General features: G+C 34.5%; 1 protein-coding gene across 4 annotated transcripts in view; it reads right to left on the reverse strand.

Annotated features, from left to right (window-relative positions):
* LOC145260225 (uncharacterized) overlaps window positions 1–18,047 on the reverse strand; it is a 62,610-nt gene that overhangs the window by 8,459 nt on the left and 36,104 nt on the right. For 3 of the 4 annotated variants that reach the window (XM_080118051.1, XM_080118052.1, XM_080118049.1), the window contains exon 3: window positions 13,237–13,344. In XM_080118051.1, coding sequence (XP_079974177.1) covers window positions 13,237–13,344 — 108 coding nt within the window. Of the gene's footprint in view, window positions 1–6,835; window positions 6,960–13,236; window positions 13,345–18,047 lie in introns of all 4 variants that reach the window. The other variant, XR_013864252.1, reaches the window with a different exon arrangement.

Consider the following 18,047-nt stretch of genomic DNA (forward strand, 5'->3'; position numbering starts at 1 on the left):
ATTATGTAGGGATTATCTCCCTTGGTGCTTTGTTTTATTCCAATGTAAAAAGAGAACCTCTCGTGCGTTTTTTTTTGTTTTACTCTACGCTGACAATCCATGTTTCTGGTTATTTTTACTATGGAGTATAAAGATTTAAGCAAGCGAGGTATGTACACTTGTCTAACCGTTTAATTATAGAATTTAATTCAGAATACTTTGAGGAAATGGTATGAGGATCAACACCACTAAAGCCAACAATGTGGTTGCAATATGTAGATGACACATTCATACTCTGGCCCCATCAGGAAGATGTTCAAACGTTACTAAACCATGTGAACTAAATCCGTCCAACTATACAGTTTTCGAGGGAAAAAGAACAAACTATCGTTCCTAGATGTGCTGAACTAGAACAGTCCATGCTGACCTGAAACTTGAGCAGTTGTCAAATTCATTACTTGAAATGCAAATATAAACGGCGAGAGAGAATTTATTAAAATTATCACATTGGTTATTAAAAACAAAAACTGTTGGAAGAAGCAAGTTTTTTACAGATGGACTGCTGAACAAATTCTCCAATCATAATTCTAATGAACACTAGAAAATGCCTAATACTAATCATTTTGTTTGGGAGACATGTGCGTACGACAATATTCCGTAATCCCTTGGGAATATCTCTACAAGTGTAACGAGACAAGAACAGCCATTGATAAATAGCAATGCATGACTAAACTTTCGTGCATTGCTAAACACAACGCCTGGCGAAGTGTGTGTGCGCGCACACACACACCTTCATAAGTGTACATGTGTATTCAATTTCTTCCACACGAAAAATCTTACCATCGCCAGGACTTCATTTCATCGCTTTAAACAAGATTTTTAAAATTTATGGATAAACTGTCATTCTTCAACAGTGTTTTGTATCACTTAATCTATGAAAGATTAAAAATATTGCTTTAAATTAAAATCCATTAATTTAAATGAGTAAATTCTGATATCTTCCTGCAATTTTACGAGCTGTATCGTCTTCATAACCGCAACAAATACGTACTCAATTTTTATTACAAGTTCGAAAATAAAAAAAATTCTTGCAAGGCATGAAAATTAAACATTAAAAAAAAATTGTAATTTCAAACAAACCTTAAATATTTAAATGTAATATTTAAAATCCTGTATAAAAGGAAAGTATTTAGAACGAAACAAGTCGAACATGCGGGGTCACCTTCCATGAGGGAAACTTTACTTTCACCATGACTAATGTTTGTGCAAAGTTAAAGATCCAAGGCGTTGTTATTGAGAAAAGTGCAAACAAACAAATCCAGATACCAAGATGGGATGTATATACACAAATCAGAATTTTTAAAATTGAAAATTTTACCTGCCGGGCTAGAGTCGACTGGAAGTTTGCTGGATTTCTGGCCATGGCTTCTGCTGAGCATGTCTGCCCAGATATTTGACTCTCCCTCTAGAAATTCCTGGACGAATTTGTAACCCGATATTTCTTCTTGCCATCGTCGAATTTTAGCATTGTTGAAATCACGGCGGTCTAAGTATGTTAACGCTTTGTGGTCAGTGAAGATCACAAAATGGTGGCTATGCAGAAAATAGTCAAATTTTGATATGGACCACTTTATTGCATATGCCTCACGTTCGGCTGTAGACCAATTGCGTTCAGTAGGGCTAAATATATGTGAGGCAACCGCAATAATCTTCTTTTTTTTTTATCATCGGCCTCCTGCATTAGTATAGCCCCACATGAAGTGTAACTGGCATCGGTAGTGAGAGTAAATAGCCCTGTAAAATCAGGAAATGAAATAATTGATGGTGAGGATAATCGTTTTTTAATTTTTTGGAAAGCCTTGTCAGCTTGTTCCGTCCATGTAGATGTTTTGTTAATCCTGTTTAATGCATGGATGTAAATGTTTTGTTAATCCTGTTTAATGCATGGATGTAAATGTTTTGTTAATCCTGTTTAATGCATGGATGTAAATGTTTTGTTAATCCTGTTTAATGCATGGATGTAAATGTTTTGTTAATCCTGTTTAATGCATGGATGTAAATGTTTTGTTAATCCTGTTTAATGCATGGATGTAAATGTTTTGTTAATCCTGTTTAATGCATGGATGTAAATGTTTTGTTAATCCTGTTTAATGCATGGATGTAAATGTTTTGTTAATCCTGTTTAATGCATGGATGTAAATGTTTTGTTAATCCTGTTTAATGCATGGATGTAAATGTTTTGTTAATCCTGTTTAATGCATGGATGTAAATGTTTTGTTAATCCTGTTTAATGCATGGATGTAAATGTTTTGTTAATCCTGTTTAATGCATGGATGTAAATGTTTTGTTAATCCTGTTTAATGCATGGATGTAAATGTTTTGTTAATCCTGTTTAATGCATGGATGTAAATGTTTTGTTAATCCTGTTTAATGCATGGATGGTATTTATTTGCTCCCCCACTGAGCAAATCAGGCACAAGGCCGTTTTTAATGTGAGGCAAAAACCAGCTCCCCTAAAAGTAGGCAAAAAGGGGGCTCTGTTTAATGCATGGATGTAAATGTTTTGTATATCCTGTTTAATGCATGGATGTAAATGTTTTGTTAATCCTGTTTAATGCATGGATGTAAATGTTTTGTTAATCCTGTTTAATGCATGGATGTAAATGTTTTGTTAATCCTGTTTAATGCATGGATGTAAATGTTTTGTTAATCCTGTTTAATGCATGGATGTAAATGTTTTGTTAATCCTGTTTAATGCATGGATGTAAATGTTTTGTTAATCCTGTTTAATGCATGGATGTAAATGTTTTGTTAATCCTGTTTAATGCATGGATGTAAATGTTTTGTTAATCCTGTTTAATGCATGGATGTAAATGTTTTGTTAATCCTGTTTAATGCATGGATGTAAATGTTTTGTTAATCCTGTTTAATGCATGGATGTAAATGTTTTGTTAATCCTGTTTAATGCATGGATGTAAATGTTTTGTTAATCCTGTTTGATGCATGGATGTAAATGTTTTGTTAATCCTGTTTGATGCATGGATGTAAATGTTTTGTTAATCTTGTTTAATGCATGGATGTAAATGTTTTGTTAATCCTGTTTAATGCATGGATGTAAATGTTTTGTTAATCCTGTTTAATGCATGGATGTAAATGTTTTGTTAATCCTGTTTAATGCATGGATGTAAATGTTTTGTTAATCCTGTTTAATGCATGGATGTAAATGTTTTGTTAATCCTGTTTAATGCAGGGGGTATAATGGTGGAGAATGTATCCGATCTGATCCATTCCTGCAGTCGTGTCTCGAGGAACTGCCGGATCCACACCAAACAGCCAATAAGTCTTTGCAACTCTTTCCTCGTTGATGGTGGCTTCATATCCATGATGGCGCGTACATATTCAGTATCGGATTTGAACCCCTTACTGCTCACAATGCGACCAAGAAATTTTGCTTCCCTTGCGAGGAAAGTGCATTTGGCCGGATTTAATTTCAGTCCAAATTTGCGAAGAGCCATAAAAAGTTGTTCCAGCGAAGTCATATATTCCTTGAAAGTCTTTGCATGGACCAAGTTGTCATCGATGTAGGAAGATATGTTCGCACGAGACGAGACAGTGGCTAGTGCTTCTGCAATGCAGCGAGAGAAGATCTGTCCAGCAGATGTAAGGCCGAAAGCCAAACGCGTGTACTGGTAGCATTGACCCTTCCATGTAAAGGCTGTTTTGTGGCGATCGAGTTTATCAATGACGATTTGCTAATAGCTACGGCAGAGATCAAGTGAAGCAAAATATTTGTTGCCTTCACCAATTTTATTGAATAGTTGCTCGATTGTTGGTATAGGGTCAAGATCGACCAGAACCTTATTGAGGGTTCTTTTGAAATTGGCAACTACACGGATATCTCTATTTTTTTTCTACTGCAAAAACTGGGCTATTGAGACCCTTAGGTCATCGCAGGGTTTAATGCTCCCCTCATTAGCCATGCGTTTGATTTCCTTGTCAATGTGGACCTCCAAGGCCTGAGCGATGGGATGTTTTTGACTGCGAGATTGGCCATTAGTTGGTATGCGAACAGATTTTATGAAGGTACCCTGTTCGCTAGTTTCAGTGCCAAGGATATCAGCATAATGGATCAGCAGGTCAGTCATAGCTTCTAGCTCATCAGCGTTAGAATGATTTGGCAGCGACAACTCCATATTCTGTTTCAACCATTGCAACTTTTGGTTTAGCTACTTGAAATGTGGTCGTGATACTGTTGAAGGTTGGCTTGTGGTGTACTGTGCCTCATGAGTCAAATCATAAGTCGTGGTTTCTGGCTTCAGACCTGATATTATTGCAGCTGTGTGTATTACTGAATCATGATTGAGCGACCGTTCAAATTTTACTGTCATGTTCTGGTTGTTAATCTTATATGACTCCAATGCGTTGTGACCTAGAACACTTTGGCCGATTAAAATTGAGACAGTAGATGACGTTATCGATACATTGATTCCGCTGAAAGTAGGCGAATCATGATCGCCAATAGAAATATAGCAGGTAAGTTCACCCAGGGCATGGGTGCTTCCATTTATGCCCTTTATGTGTACATTTGTGTGTGTAATGTAATCTCTGACTCTCAGGTAGTCGAGAGATTGGATGCTCTACTTGCATCATGCCAGAGTCTAGCATTGCTGTGTCTGAGAATGTGGTTCCCTTAATTTTGAAAGATATGTTAACGTAAGGTGATTGGTGTATGGATTGCTGTAAGTTGAACACATGATGGTGCATTTGGTGGACCAAAGAACGAGCCATCATATGTCATCCGGTCCGTTGAGAAAATCCTCGTTCCTGATAGAAGGAATGTTCATAAGGAAAGTGTCTTTGTCTGTCGTTGCAATATATGCATGATCATGAGCTGGGTGTCGATATTTATAGCATAGGAGCATTTATGTTTTTTCACAGTTTTGGCAGATTCCCTGATTGTGTTTGCTGCCTCTATGTACTGTCACTGTGTGTGGTGTTATGAGGAATAGAGATACCGTTCTTCTCTCTCAGAGGGGAGAATTTCCGTCCCGTACCAGGTGGTCTAGTTGAACCAGTCGTTTGATCTGACCGTTGTGGTCTGTGTGTGTAATACGCGATGGAATCATAGCTGGTTGTGTCATCAGTTTGGACACCGCAGTCCAGGTATCATTGAGCATCACTTGCTATCCCACCAGTTGAGTAATGTTTGTCCATTGTTTTGACAAGGTGAGGATGTAATGTTGGTGTCCATGCTTTTACTTCTCACTCATCAACATCGTGCCGATGAGAGAAAAGAGTGGTTGCAGGCATTTCCTTGAATTTGGCTTTTATGTGGACCGCGGCTTCCCTGATTGTGCTTTTCAGCCGGCCAGCAAAGTTCGTTAACTTCTCGCCATCTTGCCGTTGCAGATCCCAAGCTCTTAGGTGTTGGAAGTTTGACATTTGGCTACCATGAGATGCTATAAGGTATGCCTTTAATTTTTCGAAGGTGGAGGTATCTTGCCGAGAGTCTATCATTTGCTGAAATATGCCCTCATTCAGCAATTGTTTGCAAATTTTGATGAACTTTCCTTCAAGATTAGGATGGTCACAAGTCCTGGCTTTACGTGTATCACAAATACCTTGTTCAAGTCAGTGATGAAGCGATTGACATCATTCCCAGGGTTGAACGTTTTGGTGTGCTTCACAGCATCACGTATAGATTGCAGTCTTGTCATAAGTTCGTAATTTGTAGTTCTATCAGCTTCAGGCATGACGGTTATAGAAAGGGATTTTAAGGTTGTCAGCATGGTCTCTGCCTGCATCTCTGTAAGCAATGCTTCGTTTGGGCATGATGAACCGGACTTTATGGATATCAGTGCCGATTTTTGATCTTTAATAAAGTTGAGAGGTTCTGCATGAGTAAAACCTGAGTCGTCCATTTTTCCTGCCGCACGCTTCTGACACCAGTGTTATATTATAAATAGGTGTATGGTGACAGGAAAGAACCAGACAAACAATATAAGTTTTATTTTAAGCGTTTGATTGCTCAATCGTTTATTTTTAAAATAAATCTTTAAAAAACTCAAATAAAATAAAATGTTCTTCAGTTCAACAACAGTTTGTTCATGCTGTTAATTGTTTATTCAGCATTTCAATCCTTACCGGCGATTGAAGAAATATACAAGGGAGACAACTCAGCATAAATAATAATATTTTGATAAAAACATGTCAACGTACGTTATTTTTTGTGCCGGTTTGTTTTGGCAACAATATTGGAAGAACAAGAATTTGTTTTTCGATGAAAATTATGCAAGGGAGGCAACTTAGCGGCCTTGTCATCTATTTGACGCGAAAATATTAAACTTACGTTTGAATAGGCAGTTGTTCAGATGCGTTTCTCGGCTTTGTTGATCCTAAACTTAGTACAGATTTGTCGTCTGCCAAGTTGGTGATGTCAATATGCTGTCTCCGGTCTTCTCTTCTCTATTGGTAAGCTGACGTGTAGAAGTTTGGGGGTCTACCTTAAATATTGATCAGCTAGTTCCAGGACGACTGTTTTTTGATTGGTTGAAGTTGGATTCCAATAACCAATCAAACTTCGAGCTTTTAACCAATCAGAATTAAGTATTTTACATAATTGACTTTTTTTTTTGTTTTCTGTTAATTGCTGCTGCTGCATTTTCGATAGGGCCAGGGTTGGATCATTATGAATGTGTTAAAAGAAAGTTTAATAAATCGAAATGAGATCTTGTCCATAATTATGTAACAAAACGAAAGCTTTTATATATAAAAATAAAATTTTATTAACAAAAACGAAATAATTTAATTTTTAAACGAAAAAAAAAAGGCAATTTTTCACACAAGCCCAACTCACCGTTCACATTGGAAATTTCGAAGGTAATAGTTTTCGGGTATGCTTACAACGAATAGGCACCCCCAACTTTCCCATGTTAACAGCTTTCGGAACAGACACCAACCTTGTCAGCATACTCGAAAACCTACAAAAGATGACACATCGACTGAACGGGGAGTCGGGCGTATATAAAAATGTACCGAATTTAAAACGAAACGAAATTTAACTCCCCGTTCCATTTTTAAAACAACCGTAAAACAGCGTTCCCGGCAAATTTTATCCATTTGTCAAACTTTTGTGTTTGATCTTAAATAGACCACGTTGATCTTAAATAGATCAAACACAAACCATTTTTTTAAGTAGCAAAAATAAATAAAGACGTAATAAAACTTGCACTTTGACCGTTTTATCTAAAGTCTAGCGCATAGCTTTTAGTCCCGCAGCGCTGTATCAGAATTTTTTGGGAATTTTTAACACCCCTAACACGAAACTGCGAATAAAATAAAAAAACTCGTAATCTCTCTTTTAAAAGTGGGTTGTTTATTTTCTTTATGGAATATACTTCCAAAATAAATTAAAGTTGTTTAAAAAATAATAGAAATATTATTAAAAAAAAACAAAAAAAAAAAACAGTGTTTACAAAGTGCCGGTGCGCTTTCATGCAGACATTTTTTTACGTAATGAAATCAATTGAATTTTACAATTATTTTTTTTTTCAATTTTTAAACTTTAAAAATCTATCAAAATTTTTCTATTGGTTAAAAGTTTTACAATATTTTCAGGGTCAATGTGAAATTTTATGCTCTTTCCAATAAACTGAATATAATATTTTAGACCAAGTTTTTTTTTAATTCTCCCTCCCATTTTGAAATATCTATTAAAATTTTAATAATTTACTCAAAGTTTTATATATCACAAATTGAAGATAAAACATCAATAAATATATTGTAAATTAAAAAAAAAAGTTTTTTTGAAATTTACCTGTAAAGTCCAAAGTGTAAAACACCTTAAAAACCACGTTGATTTTTTTTAATTGGAAGCCTATGTTCTGCTTATATTGTTCAGTAAGTATTGGAGGCTGGCGACAATTTTTTCTATTTCATTCAATGTTTTCTTTTTTTAGATATTAAAAAAAAATCACTCAAAGTAGAATTAAAATATATTAAATCAAAAATGTATGTATTTCTTTGAGAAAAGAAAAAATTCCTCGACCGATTTTTTTAAGGCAAAAACTTAAGTAAAATTTGACTATTTTTCATCTATGGGAACATTTCTTCATGCACAAGGCTAGACGGCTAACGCGAAAGTGTGGTTTTTACTTCATTCTGTCCATCCGTAGTTCTAAACAAGAACAAACCAGTACTTCCGTTGTTTCGATAAGAACGTAAAACTCCTTACGTAATGGCGCCTTTTTCAAATAGTCGTTTAAAAAAAATTCTTTTATTAAAAAAATAAATGGAATTTAAAATATAAATATTCATAAATTCTTAACAATGAAGACTGGAACTACACATTGAATAGTATTTTTTATAGGCAAGTGATTTTTTGGAATTTATATCGATTTTTTATAGTCGAAGTAAGTACAGTTTCGTTGATTTTCTTCAAATCTTTTAAAGAAAACCGATTTAAAACAAAAACAAATATCGCATAATTTGCTATTAAGCCGGTTTTTTTTAAAATTTGGTCTTTGTTCCTTTAATTGAAGAAAAAATTAGGGTTTAAATTACATTTTTCAAGTAGTTATAAGCTTGTAAAGATAGGAGTCGAGTTATTCAATTTTTTTCACGCATTCTTAAGGTCCGTTTCTGGCACTGCTACTGCAGCACTTCGTTCGCACAACAGACGTATTCATTGTATTTATCTATTGTACTAACGCTTCGCTAAGGCTTTTTGTCTTAAAAGGACATGCTAAAATTTTCCTCACTTAGGACCGATTCAAGTTTTAAAATATACCCAGTTTTCGTTTAGATAATTAAAACATCCAATTTTTCAAATAGAAATTAAGAAAATCGATTAGTTGCTATTTGGAATGTGACAAAGTAAATGTTTACGTTTAGTAAATGTCATTTACTTTTTAACTTGTATAAAAATAAAAATAAAAAAATTTATTCAATTTTTTTACGTATTGCGACCATTTTCTTTAATGTATTAAATTATCGGCCAGCAGGTGCTAAATTGAATGTGTACGAAAAGTGTTTGTTGGGGTGCATAGCTAGGTGTGTAAGAATTTTAGGGGAATTTTTTATACCTCTAACACAAAACTGCGAATAAAATATAAAAAACTCGTAATTTCTCTTTTTAAAGTGGGTTGTTTATTTTCTTTATGGAATATACTTCCAAGTTTATTAAGTTTATTACTTAAAGTTGTTTAAAAAATAGAAATATTTATTTTTTTAAAAACAGTGTTTACAAAGTGCCTACGCGCGTTCATGCAGACATTTTTTACGTAGTGAAATCGATTTAATTTTACGAGTTAAATTTTTTCAATTTTTAAACTTTAAAAATCTTAATTTTTCTAATGGTTCAATTTTTACGATATTTTCAGGTTCAATGTGAAATTTTACGCTCTTTCCAATAAACCGAATATAATATTCTAGACAAGCGTTTTTTTTATTCATCCCCCCCCATTTTGAAATGTCGGTACTAGTGCACTTATTAATCCGTGCTGAAATAACGTTATTATTTAAAAAGCCATTCTTAACATGGGGAGGGGAGGGTATTTTGTACCTATTGTGTATTTTAACCTTACAATTGAATAAAAAAATCAAAACTTTAAATTTGGAAATACGATTTTAAAAAATAGCGCGGATCACTAAGTGCATTAGCACCGAAATATCTATTAAAATAATTTTCTCACCTCAAATTTATATATCACAAATTGAAGATAAAAGATCAATGAATAAAATAAGCTAATTTAAAACAAAAAAGAATAGTTATTTGCAAATTTACCTGTAAAGTCCATTTTTTTAAACCACGTTCAATCTTTTTAAGTGAAACCTTATAATCTTGTTATATTGTCCAGAAAATTTCGTACAATTACGACAATTTTCTATTTCATTCAATTTTTTTTTTTAAATATTTAAAAAAAATTCACTCCATAAAAAAGAAATAAAATATATAAATCAAAAACTCATGTATTTCTTTGAGAGAAGAAAAAAAATCGAAAAATCATCGAGTGTTTTTTTTTTTTTAAGGCAAAAACTGATAAGTAAAATATCATTTTCAATTACGGTGACATTTTTTTCACGCATAAGGCTTCACGGTTTACGCGTATGTGTTTTTACGTTTTATATCCCTTTTATCCCTCCGTATTTCAAAACGGGAAGAAACGCAAGAAAACATCGGCTTGCTAACACCGGCTAATGCTTACCTGATGGCGGTTTTTTCGAATGATCGTTGAAAAAATTTCTTTTATTTAAAAAATATATGGAATATAAAATATAAATATGGACAAATTTTCATAAATGAATTGATTAGTATTTTATATAGGCAAGTGTTTTTTTGAATTTATATTTATTATATTTAGATTAGACCGCCTACCCCCAATATTTCCTCCTGTATCAGAAAACACGCTATGTGATATACGTATATCTGTACGTGATGTTGCGAAGCTAATCAAAAACCTTGATTCGAGTAAAGCAACTGGCCCTGATGGTATTCCAATTATAGTACTCAAAAAACTTCAACCTGAACTAGCGCCCATACTTACAAAACTGTTTAAACGTTGTCTTAAGGAGAATAGTTTCCCATCTCCCTGGAAAATTTCATCAGTATGCCCTGTATTTAAGAATTCAGGTGATCGCTCATCCCCCTCTCAGTACAGGCCAATAAGTCTCCTGTGCGTCATGAGTAAGTTGCTAGAATCTGTGTTAAATACAGAAGTAATCAACCATCTCAACAAAAATAACCTTCTTAGTGACACTCAATATGGTTTCTGTTCTGCTAGATCTACAGCAGATGTGCTTACAGTTATATCGCATAGGATTAGCAAATCTCTCGACGGTGGCAATCTTTCTAGGGCAATTGCTCTTGACATATCTAAAGCCTTTGATAGGGTATGGCATAAAGGTTTACTTCATAAGATCGCTAGCTATGGTATAGCTGGAAAAGTCTTCTCAATTATTAAATCATTTCTTTCTGATAGGTTCATAAGAGTAGTAGTTGAGGGGCAAAAATCAGAAGCTCACAGTATTAATGCCGGTGTCCCTCATGGATCCATCCTGGGCCCAACTCTTTTCCTGATCTACATTAATGATCTTCCAAATCATATCCTTACATCATTTGTAGACATTTATGCTGACGACACTACCATTTATGGTACCACATCTAAGACAGTAAACGACCAAGTTCTCTCCAATTCTCTCTCCTCTGATCTTGAGCACGTAGTACAATGGGGAAAGGAGTGGCTGGTTACTTTTAATGTATCTAAAACCAAGCTTCTCTCTTTACATCATCAACATTCTAATCCACATTTGTCATCAATTGAAATGAATGGCTCTCGTCTTCAGGAGGCCTCAAGTTTTGACAAGCTTCTGGGCTTGACCATTACTCCTGATCTTAAATGGAACACGTATATCAAATCTGTTGCCAAGGCCGCTGGAAAAATGGTGGGATCTTTCTATCGATCCGGTAGATATCTCACTGCAGATGCTATTCTCTATCTATATAAGAGCCAGGTACGTCCAAGGATGGAATACTGTTGCCACATCTGGGCAGGAGCTGCTAGAAAGGACTTGTCCTGCCTTGATAGAGTTCAAAATAGACTTCGTAGCCTCGTAGGAGATGTCCTTTTCTCCTCCTTGCAACCTCTATCTCACAGAAGAGATGTTGCGAGTTTGTCTCTGATGTATCGTTATTTTCATGGAAAGCGTTCAACTGAGCTTCAATCTATGGTCCCCCCTCGCCAAACTTTCACAAGAAACACTCGTCTAGCTGTAAACACTATCAATAATTTCCCCCACTCTTTATCTGTGCCTAAACCTAAACGTAGATTCCATGAACAAAGCTTCTTTCTTAGAACTGCACGCCTGTGGAATTGTCTTCCGTTTTCCTGCTTTCCGGCTGACTACAATATGGTTGTGTTCAAGTCTAAAGTAAATAAGTTCTTGATGAGCCGTTCCATATAAGTTATCAAATTTACCAAATTTTCATTACTAATGATTACTATATTGACCAATTTCTACTGTACACTCTTTAACCCTTATCCTTGAGTGGCCTCTGGGCCTTGATAATGTGGTGATGCCTTTGTAAAAAAAAAAAAAAAAAAAGTTAAATTCGTTGAATTTCGTGAAATCTTTTTTAAAGAAAACCGATTAAAAAATATTGTATATTTTTTGATAAAACTTTATTTTAAAGTTTTTTTTCTCCTTTTATTTAAACAAAAAATAATTAGGGTTTAAATTACATTATTCATATTGTTATAAGCTTCGAAAGATAGCGAGTCTATTAATCACTCCTTTTTTAATGGCTACTTTTGACACTCCTAGTGCATAGCATGAAGTATTAAAAAGCTCACTCGAGAGTGAAGGCAGTGAATGCAGAATCAACAGCTTCAAGAATAATTTGGAACAAATATCTGAAAATTGAGATTTTCAAACCGTATCAGTTTTTCCCCTTCAACCTTTAATAATGAAAAAAAAAAAAAAAAGGATCGATTTTTATTTGTAACTGGGTGGCTTTGGCCGCTTGTTCTAATTTCGTAATTTAATCCCAAACCAAACAAGCAAAAGACAACCGATATAGCTCAGTGTTCCTCTTCATTCCACGAAGTGTGCTGGGCACACGCAAATTCTAGATAAAATTGCTGCTCATATTGGGACGATTAATCAGAATCAAAACTTTAGGGGGTATCGGAATCTGAAAATCGATGCTAAAAAACTTCGTTTTAACGTTTTTAATTGATGGTACTAATGATAAATATTTGATTTTAAACTACCAATGAAACTAAACTCCACAAACCAAACTACAACAAGTTTATTTTTACGTTTGCAAAAAATATGTGCACGTATTACATGGTGCTTACGACAATCCAATTATTAAAATATTTAAAGAATTGGAATCTAATTGTATCGGAATCGAGAATTTTAAACAGAATCGGTAATTGTGTTAGGGAAAATATTGGAATAGTTCCATCATTAAATGATACTAAGGAAATATTTGTGTTAAAATTCTTTTGTCAGTTATTAAGATCAAGTTGCACCTATGCATAAATATCTAATTTGCGCACGTAACTAATGAGGTGATCCAGACATGTACGTTCATAGTTATAAAGGCTTATCGAAATGCAGCCATGTTGACGTGTTAAACAAACAAAAAACACCACTCCTTTCATGGGAATTTAAAAATAAACAGCAACTATTTAGATTACATCTATGAATTAGACACGAGGACAAAATTGCAAATTGGAAAGTGCAATGGATTACCTGTTCTAATTTCTTCATTCGGTGTTTCTTCCTCATTCGACATCTTTGAGCCGCAATTCTATTTTGTTCACGGCGTCGTGTGATTCTGGCGATTTCGTCTTCACGTAGCTGGAGATAAAATTAAAATCAAATTCATAACAGCACCAACAGCACAAACTTCCAACACTTCAAAAATAAAATATTAAATTAAAAGAACTTGAAATCTATTGCATCAATGAGATGTGTGATAGCATTATGCCATTAGCGCCTATGATCTTTTTTTTTAGGATAAGGATAATCTGTATGCAAGCGACCGTGTGCAGAACGGTCTACTAAACTACTGCCAAATTTTAGTTTACAGACTTAAATCTTGATATGAACTATTCGGATATGTGAAACAAATTCGATTTGGTTTAAAAAAAAAAAAAAAAAAAAGCTAATAAAGTCAAGAAAAACTGGAAATTGGCAGGCGTAAGTAGATTTCATGTCTACTTTACGCATACGCAAATATACATTTATACGTTTAAATCGGTTGATTTGTAAAATTTTGATATGCATGTGGACACAGCTCAGATGCTAGCGAATAACGCTGAAAAACCAAATGCTTTAGTTTCGATTGTAGCTGATAGCATCTAAATCATTTTTAGCTTTACATCACTATTATATGCTGGGTATATTATATGCTGGGTATATTATATGCTGGGTATATTATATGCTGGGTATATTATATGCTGGGTATATTATATGCTGGGTATATTACATGCTGGGTATATTACATGCTGGGTATATTACATGCTGGGTATATTACATGCTGGGTATATTACATGCTGGGTATATTATATGCTGGGTATATTATATGCTGGGTATATTATATGCTGGGTATATTATATGCTGGGTATATTACATGCTGGGTATATTACATGCTGGGTATATTACATGCTGGGTATATTATATGCTGGGTATATTATATGCTGGGTATATTATATGCTGGGTATATTATATGCTGGGTATATTACATGCTGGGTATATTACATGCTGGGTATATTATATGCTGGGTATATTATATGCTGGGTATATTACATGCTGGGTATATTACATGCTGGGTATATTACATGCTGGGTATATTATATGCTGGGTATATTATATGCTGGGTATATTATATGCTGGGTATATTATATGCTGGGTATATTACATGCTGGGTATATTACATGCTGGGTATATTACATGCTGGGTATATTACATGCTGGGTATATTATATGCTGGGTATATTACATGCTGGGTATATTATATGCTGGGTATATTATATGCTGGGTATATTACATGCTGGGTATATTATATGCTGGGTATATTACATGCTGGGTATATTACATGCTGGGTATATTACATGCTGGGTATATTATATGCTGGGTATATTATATGCTGGGTATATTACATGCTGGGTATATTATATGCTGGGTATATTACATGCTGGGTATATTATATGCTGGGTATATTACATGCTGGGTATATTACATGCTGGGTATATTATATGCTGGGTATATTATATGCTGGGTATATTATATGCTGGGTATATTATATGCTGGGTATATTATATGCTGAGTATATTACATGCTGGGTATATTATATGCTGGGTATATTATATGCTGGGTATATTACATGCTGGGTATATTACATGCTGGGTATATTATATGCTGGGTATATTATATGCTGGGTATATTATATGCTGGGTATATTATATGCTGGGTATATTATATGCTGGGTATATTACATGCTGGGTATATTACATGCTGGGTATATTATATGCTGGGTATATTACATGCTGGGTATATTATATGCTGGGTATATTACATGCTGGGTATATTACATGCTGGGTATATTATATGCTGGGTATATTATATGCTGGGTATATTACATGCTGGGTATATTACATGCTGGGTATATTACATGCTGGGTATATTACATGCTGGGTATATTACATGCTGGGTATATTACATGCTGGGTATATTATATGCTGGGTATATTATATGCTGGGTATATTACATGCTGGGTATATTACATGCTGGGTATATTACATGCTGGGTATATTACATGCTGGGTATATTATATGCTGGGTATATTATATGCTGGGTATATTACATGCTGGGTATATTACATGCTGGGTATATTATATGCTGGGTATATTATATGCTGGGTATATTATATGCTGGGTATATTATATGCTGGGTATATTACATGCTGGGTATATTACATGCTGGGTATATTATATGCTGGGTATATTACATGCTGGGTATATTATATGCTGGGTATATTACATGCTGGGTATATTACATGCTGGGTATATTATATGCTGGGTATATTATATGCTGGGTATATTACATGCTGGGTATATTACATGCTGGGTATATTACATGCTGGGTATATTATATGCTGGGTATATTATATGCTGGGTATATTATATGCTGGGTATATTATATGCTGGGTATATTATATGCTGGGTATATTACATGCTGGGTATATTACATGCTGGGTATATTACATGCTGGGTATATTACATGCTGGGTATATTATATGCTGGGTATATTATATGCTGGGTATATTATATGCTGGGTATATTACATGCTGGGTATATTACATGCTGGGTATATTACATGCTGGGTATATTATATGCTGGGTATATTATATGCTGGGTATATTATATGCTGAGTATATTACATGCTGGGTATATTATATGCTGGGTATATTACATGCTGGGTATATTACATGCTGGGTATATTATATGCTGGGTATATTATATGCTGGGTATATTATATGCTGGGTATATTATATGCTGGGTATATTACATGCTGGGTATAAGGCAATAGATAATTAGCTGTAATTTACGAAATTTGCATAAATTAAGATGCAACCAGATTCGAAGCGTTTGTCCACGGGACCAATTAGTGTAACCAGGCCGTCTCCAGTCCCTAAACGCATGGCTAACCATAAGTCTCCGTGGCTACACTTGTGATGACCCTTCAAAATGTTACCAGACGCTTGTTACTAGTACTACCGCTCAGACCGCACAAAATACGCTTGATCATAAGCCTTTAATGGTTGGTTGGCCGTTTGTCGTCAGACGCTCTAGTGAATGGCTGATATATTGTTTATCTTCATGCAGTCTGGGCTGGTTGTGGTGTTGGCACTGGAAATAACCGTTTTCAAATCAAAGGAATTCAATAATAATTCTGAAATCATTTACGAAAATAATTATTCATAAGATATTTTAAGATACACTTTGTGCAAAGAAAAGTTAAATTCGTCAGGTTTTTAACGGTTTCAAGCTGCGGGGATTTTTCCAGCTTAGATTCGTTCAGACAGCTTCTCGGTGGGAGGATCGAAGAAACTTTTGCCATTTAGTTATTTTAGGAAGATATCCAGCTTTGGGCTCCCGCTCAGGGCTAAATTGCCGTCTTCTATGGCCAGCAAACAAGAACTTTCATCTGTCAAGTAAAGGTTTTATCAATTTGTCGTTTCCCCCCTTCTCTCAATGCCAGATTACCATTTCTTCCTTTGGTTTCTCCCCCTTCTCATAAACCCCTCTTTCTTTCCCTTCTAAAGAAATTTTATCATAACAAACCTTCCTGTGAGGTCGCTTAGTACAAGCCACGTCGTTTACCACGACATCTTTGCATGTCGAGCGAGATCCCATGGCGTCAAGTATCCACTGTAATTCGTTGAGAAATTACTTTTCTACAATATCGCAATATGAAAAAATCTGGCCCCTTGAACCTTGTGTCAAACCTCCACTATCAAACCTAACCCTTAACCTGTAAGCAAGGCTATTTGTAACTACCCGGCGCATGCAACAGCGTTACACAGGGTAATAGATAATTAGCTCCAAATTACGAAATTTAGATAAATAAAATATTTAATCATATTTTACAACCGGGCAACGCCGAGAGACCTGTTAGTTAATATATCAGCAACGTCTTTATTTCATAATCAAAGGTTGGAGTGTCTTTCAAATAGTTAGAGTGTCTGTCCAAGTATACTATGAAAATTTAGTGAAAGGATAGTTTAAATTAGGCACCGCCAAAGAAATTTTCAGCGATTATTAAGAGAAGAATGAACTTTATAACAGTGTACTTATTTTTCATAAACGATATTTATATATATATATTTTTTTTTTTTTTTGCTTACACCCCCCCTTGTTTTGAGGGGGTTCCAAATATGCTTAAAATAGTCATCTGAAACTGAACAAAACGTATTGTGTTGTTGTAAGGGACAGGATTATAGATTTAAAAAAAATTGTTTACATACCTTATTTTGACGTCTGAATATCAGAACTTCGATTGTGTTTAATCATCCCGCTTTTGAGTTTTGAAGTGTGAAATTCGGTGAATATGTTAAGTAAAATAATTTAAGTTAAGCAAAAAAACAAAAAAAAATTAATATTTATACGAAAAAAGCCATTTTAAAATCTTTGATAAATAAATCAATTTTTTTTAGCAAGCCGAATAATGCATGACCATTATTAAACAGGGCATGCTTTGAAGAATCGATACAAAAAAAAATTCGATAAATATTGTACACTTTGTGTTAAAAATAGCATCATTTTTTTCGATCCCGTTTGAAAACGTTTGCCGCCTTTCGACTACGGTGGACCAAATCACCTATCTGGTACTGGCCAGCCTCGGTGTTAATAATACATTGAAATTTTCGTCACTGAAAAATAAGTTTTTTTTGGCCTGTTTGGTCTTTCATAGTTTGCTTTTTATTAAACACAAACGTAAACATTGTCGATCTAGTAGTAACTGCGACGCGAAGTAACTGATTGCCTATATGAATAAGTG

The sequence above is a fragment of the Euprymna scolopes genome, chromosome 36 (genome assembly GCF_053919585.1).
Source record: "Euprymna scolopes isolate OS-2025 chromosome 36, ASM5391958v1, whole genome shotgun sequence".
Lineage (NCBI taxonomy): Eukaryota > Metazoa > Mollusca > Cephalopoda > Sepiida > Sepiolidae > Euprymna > Euprymna scolopes.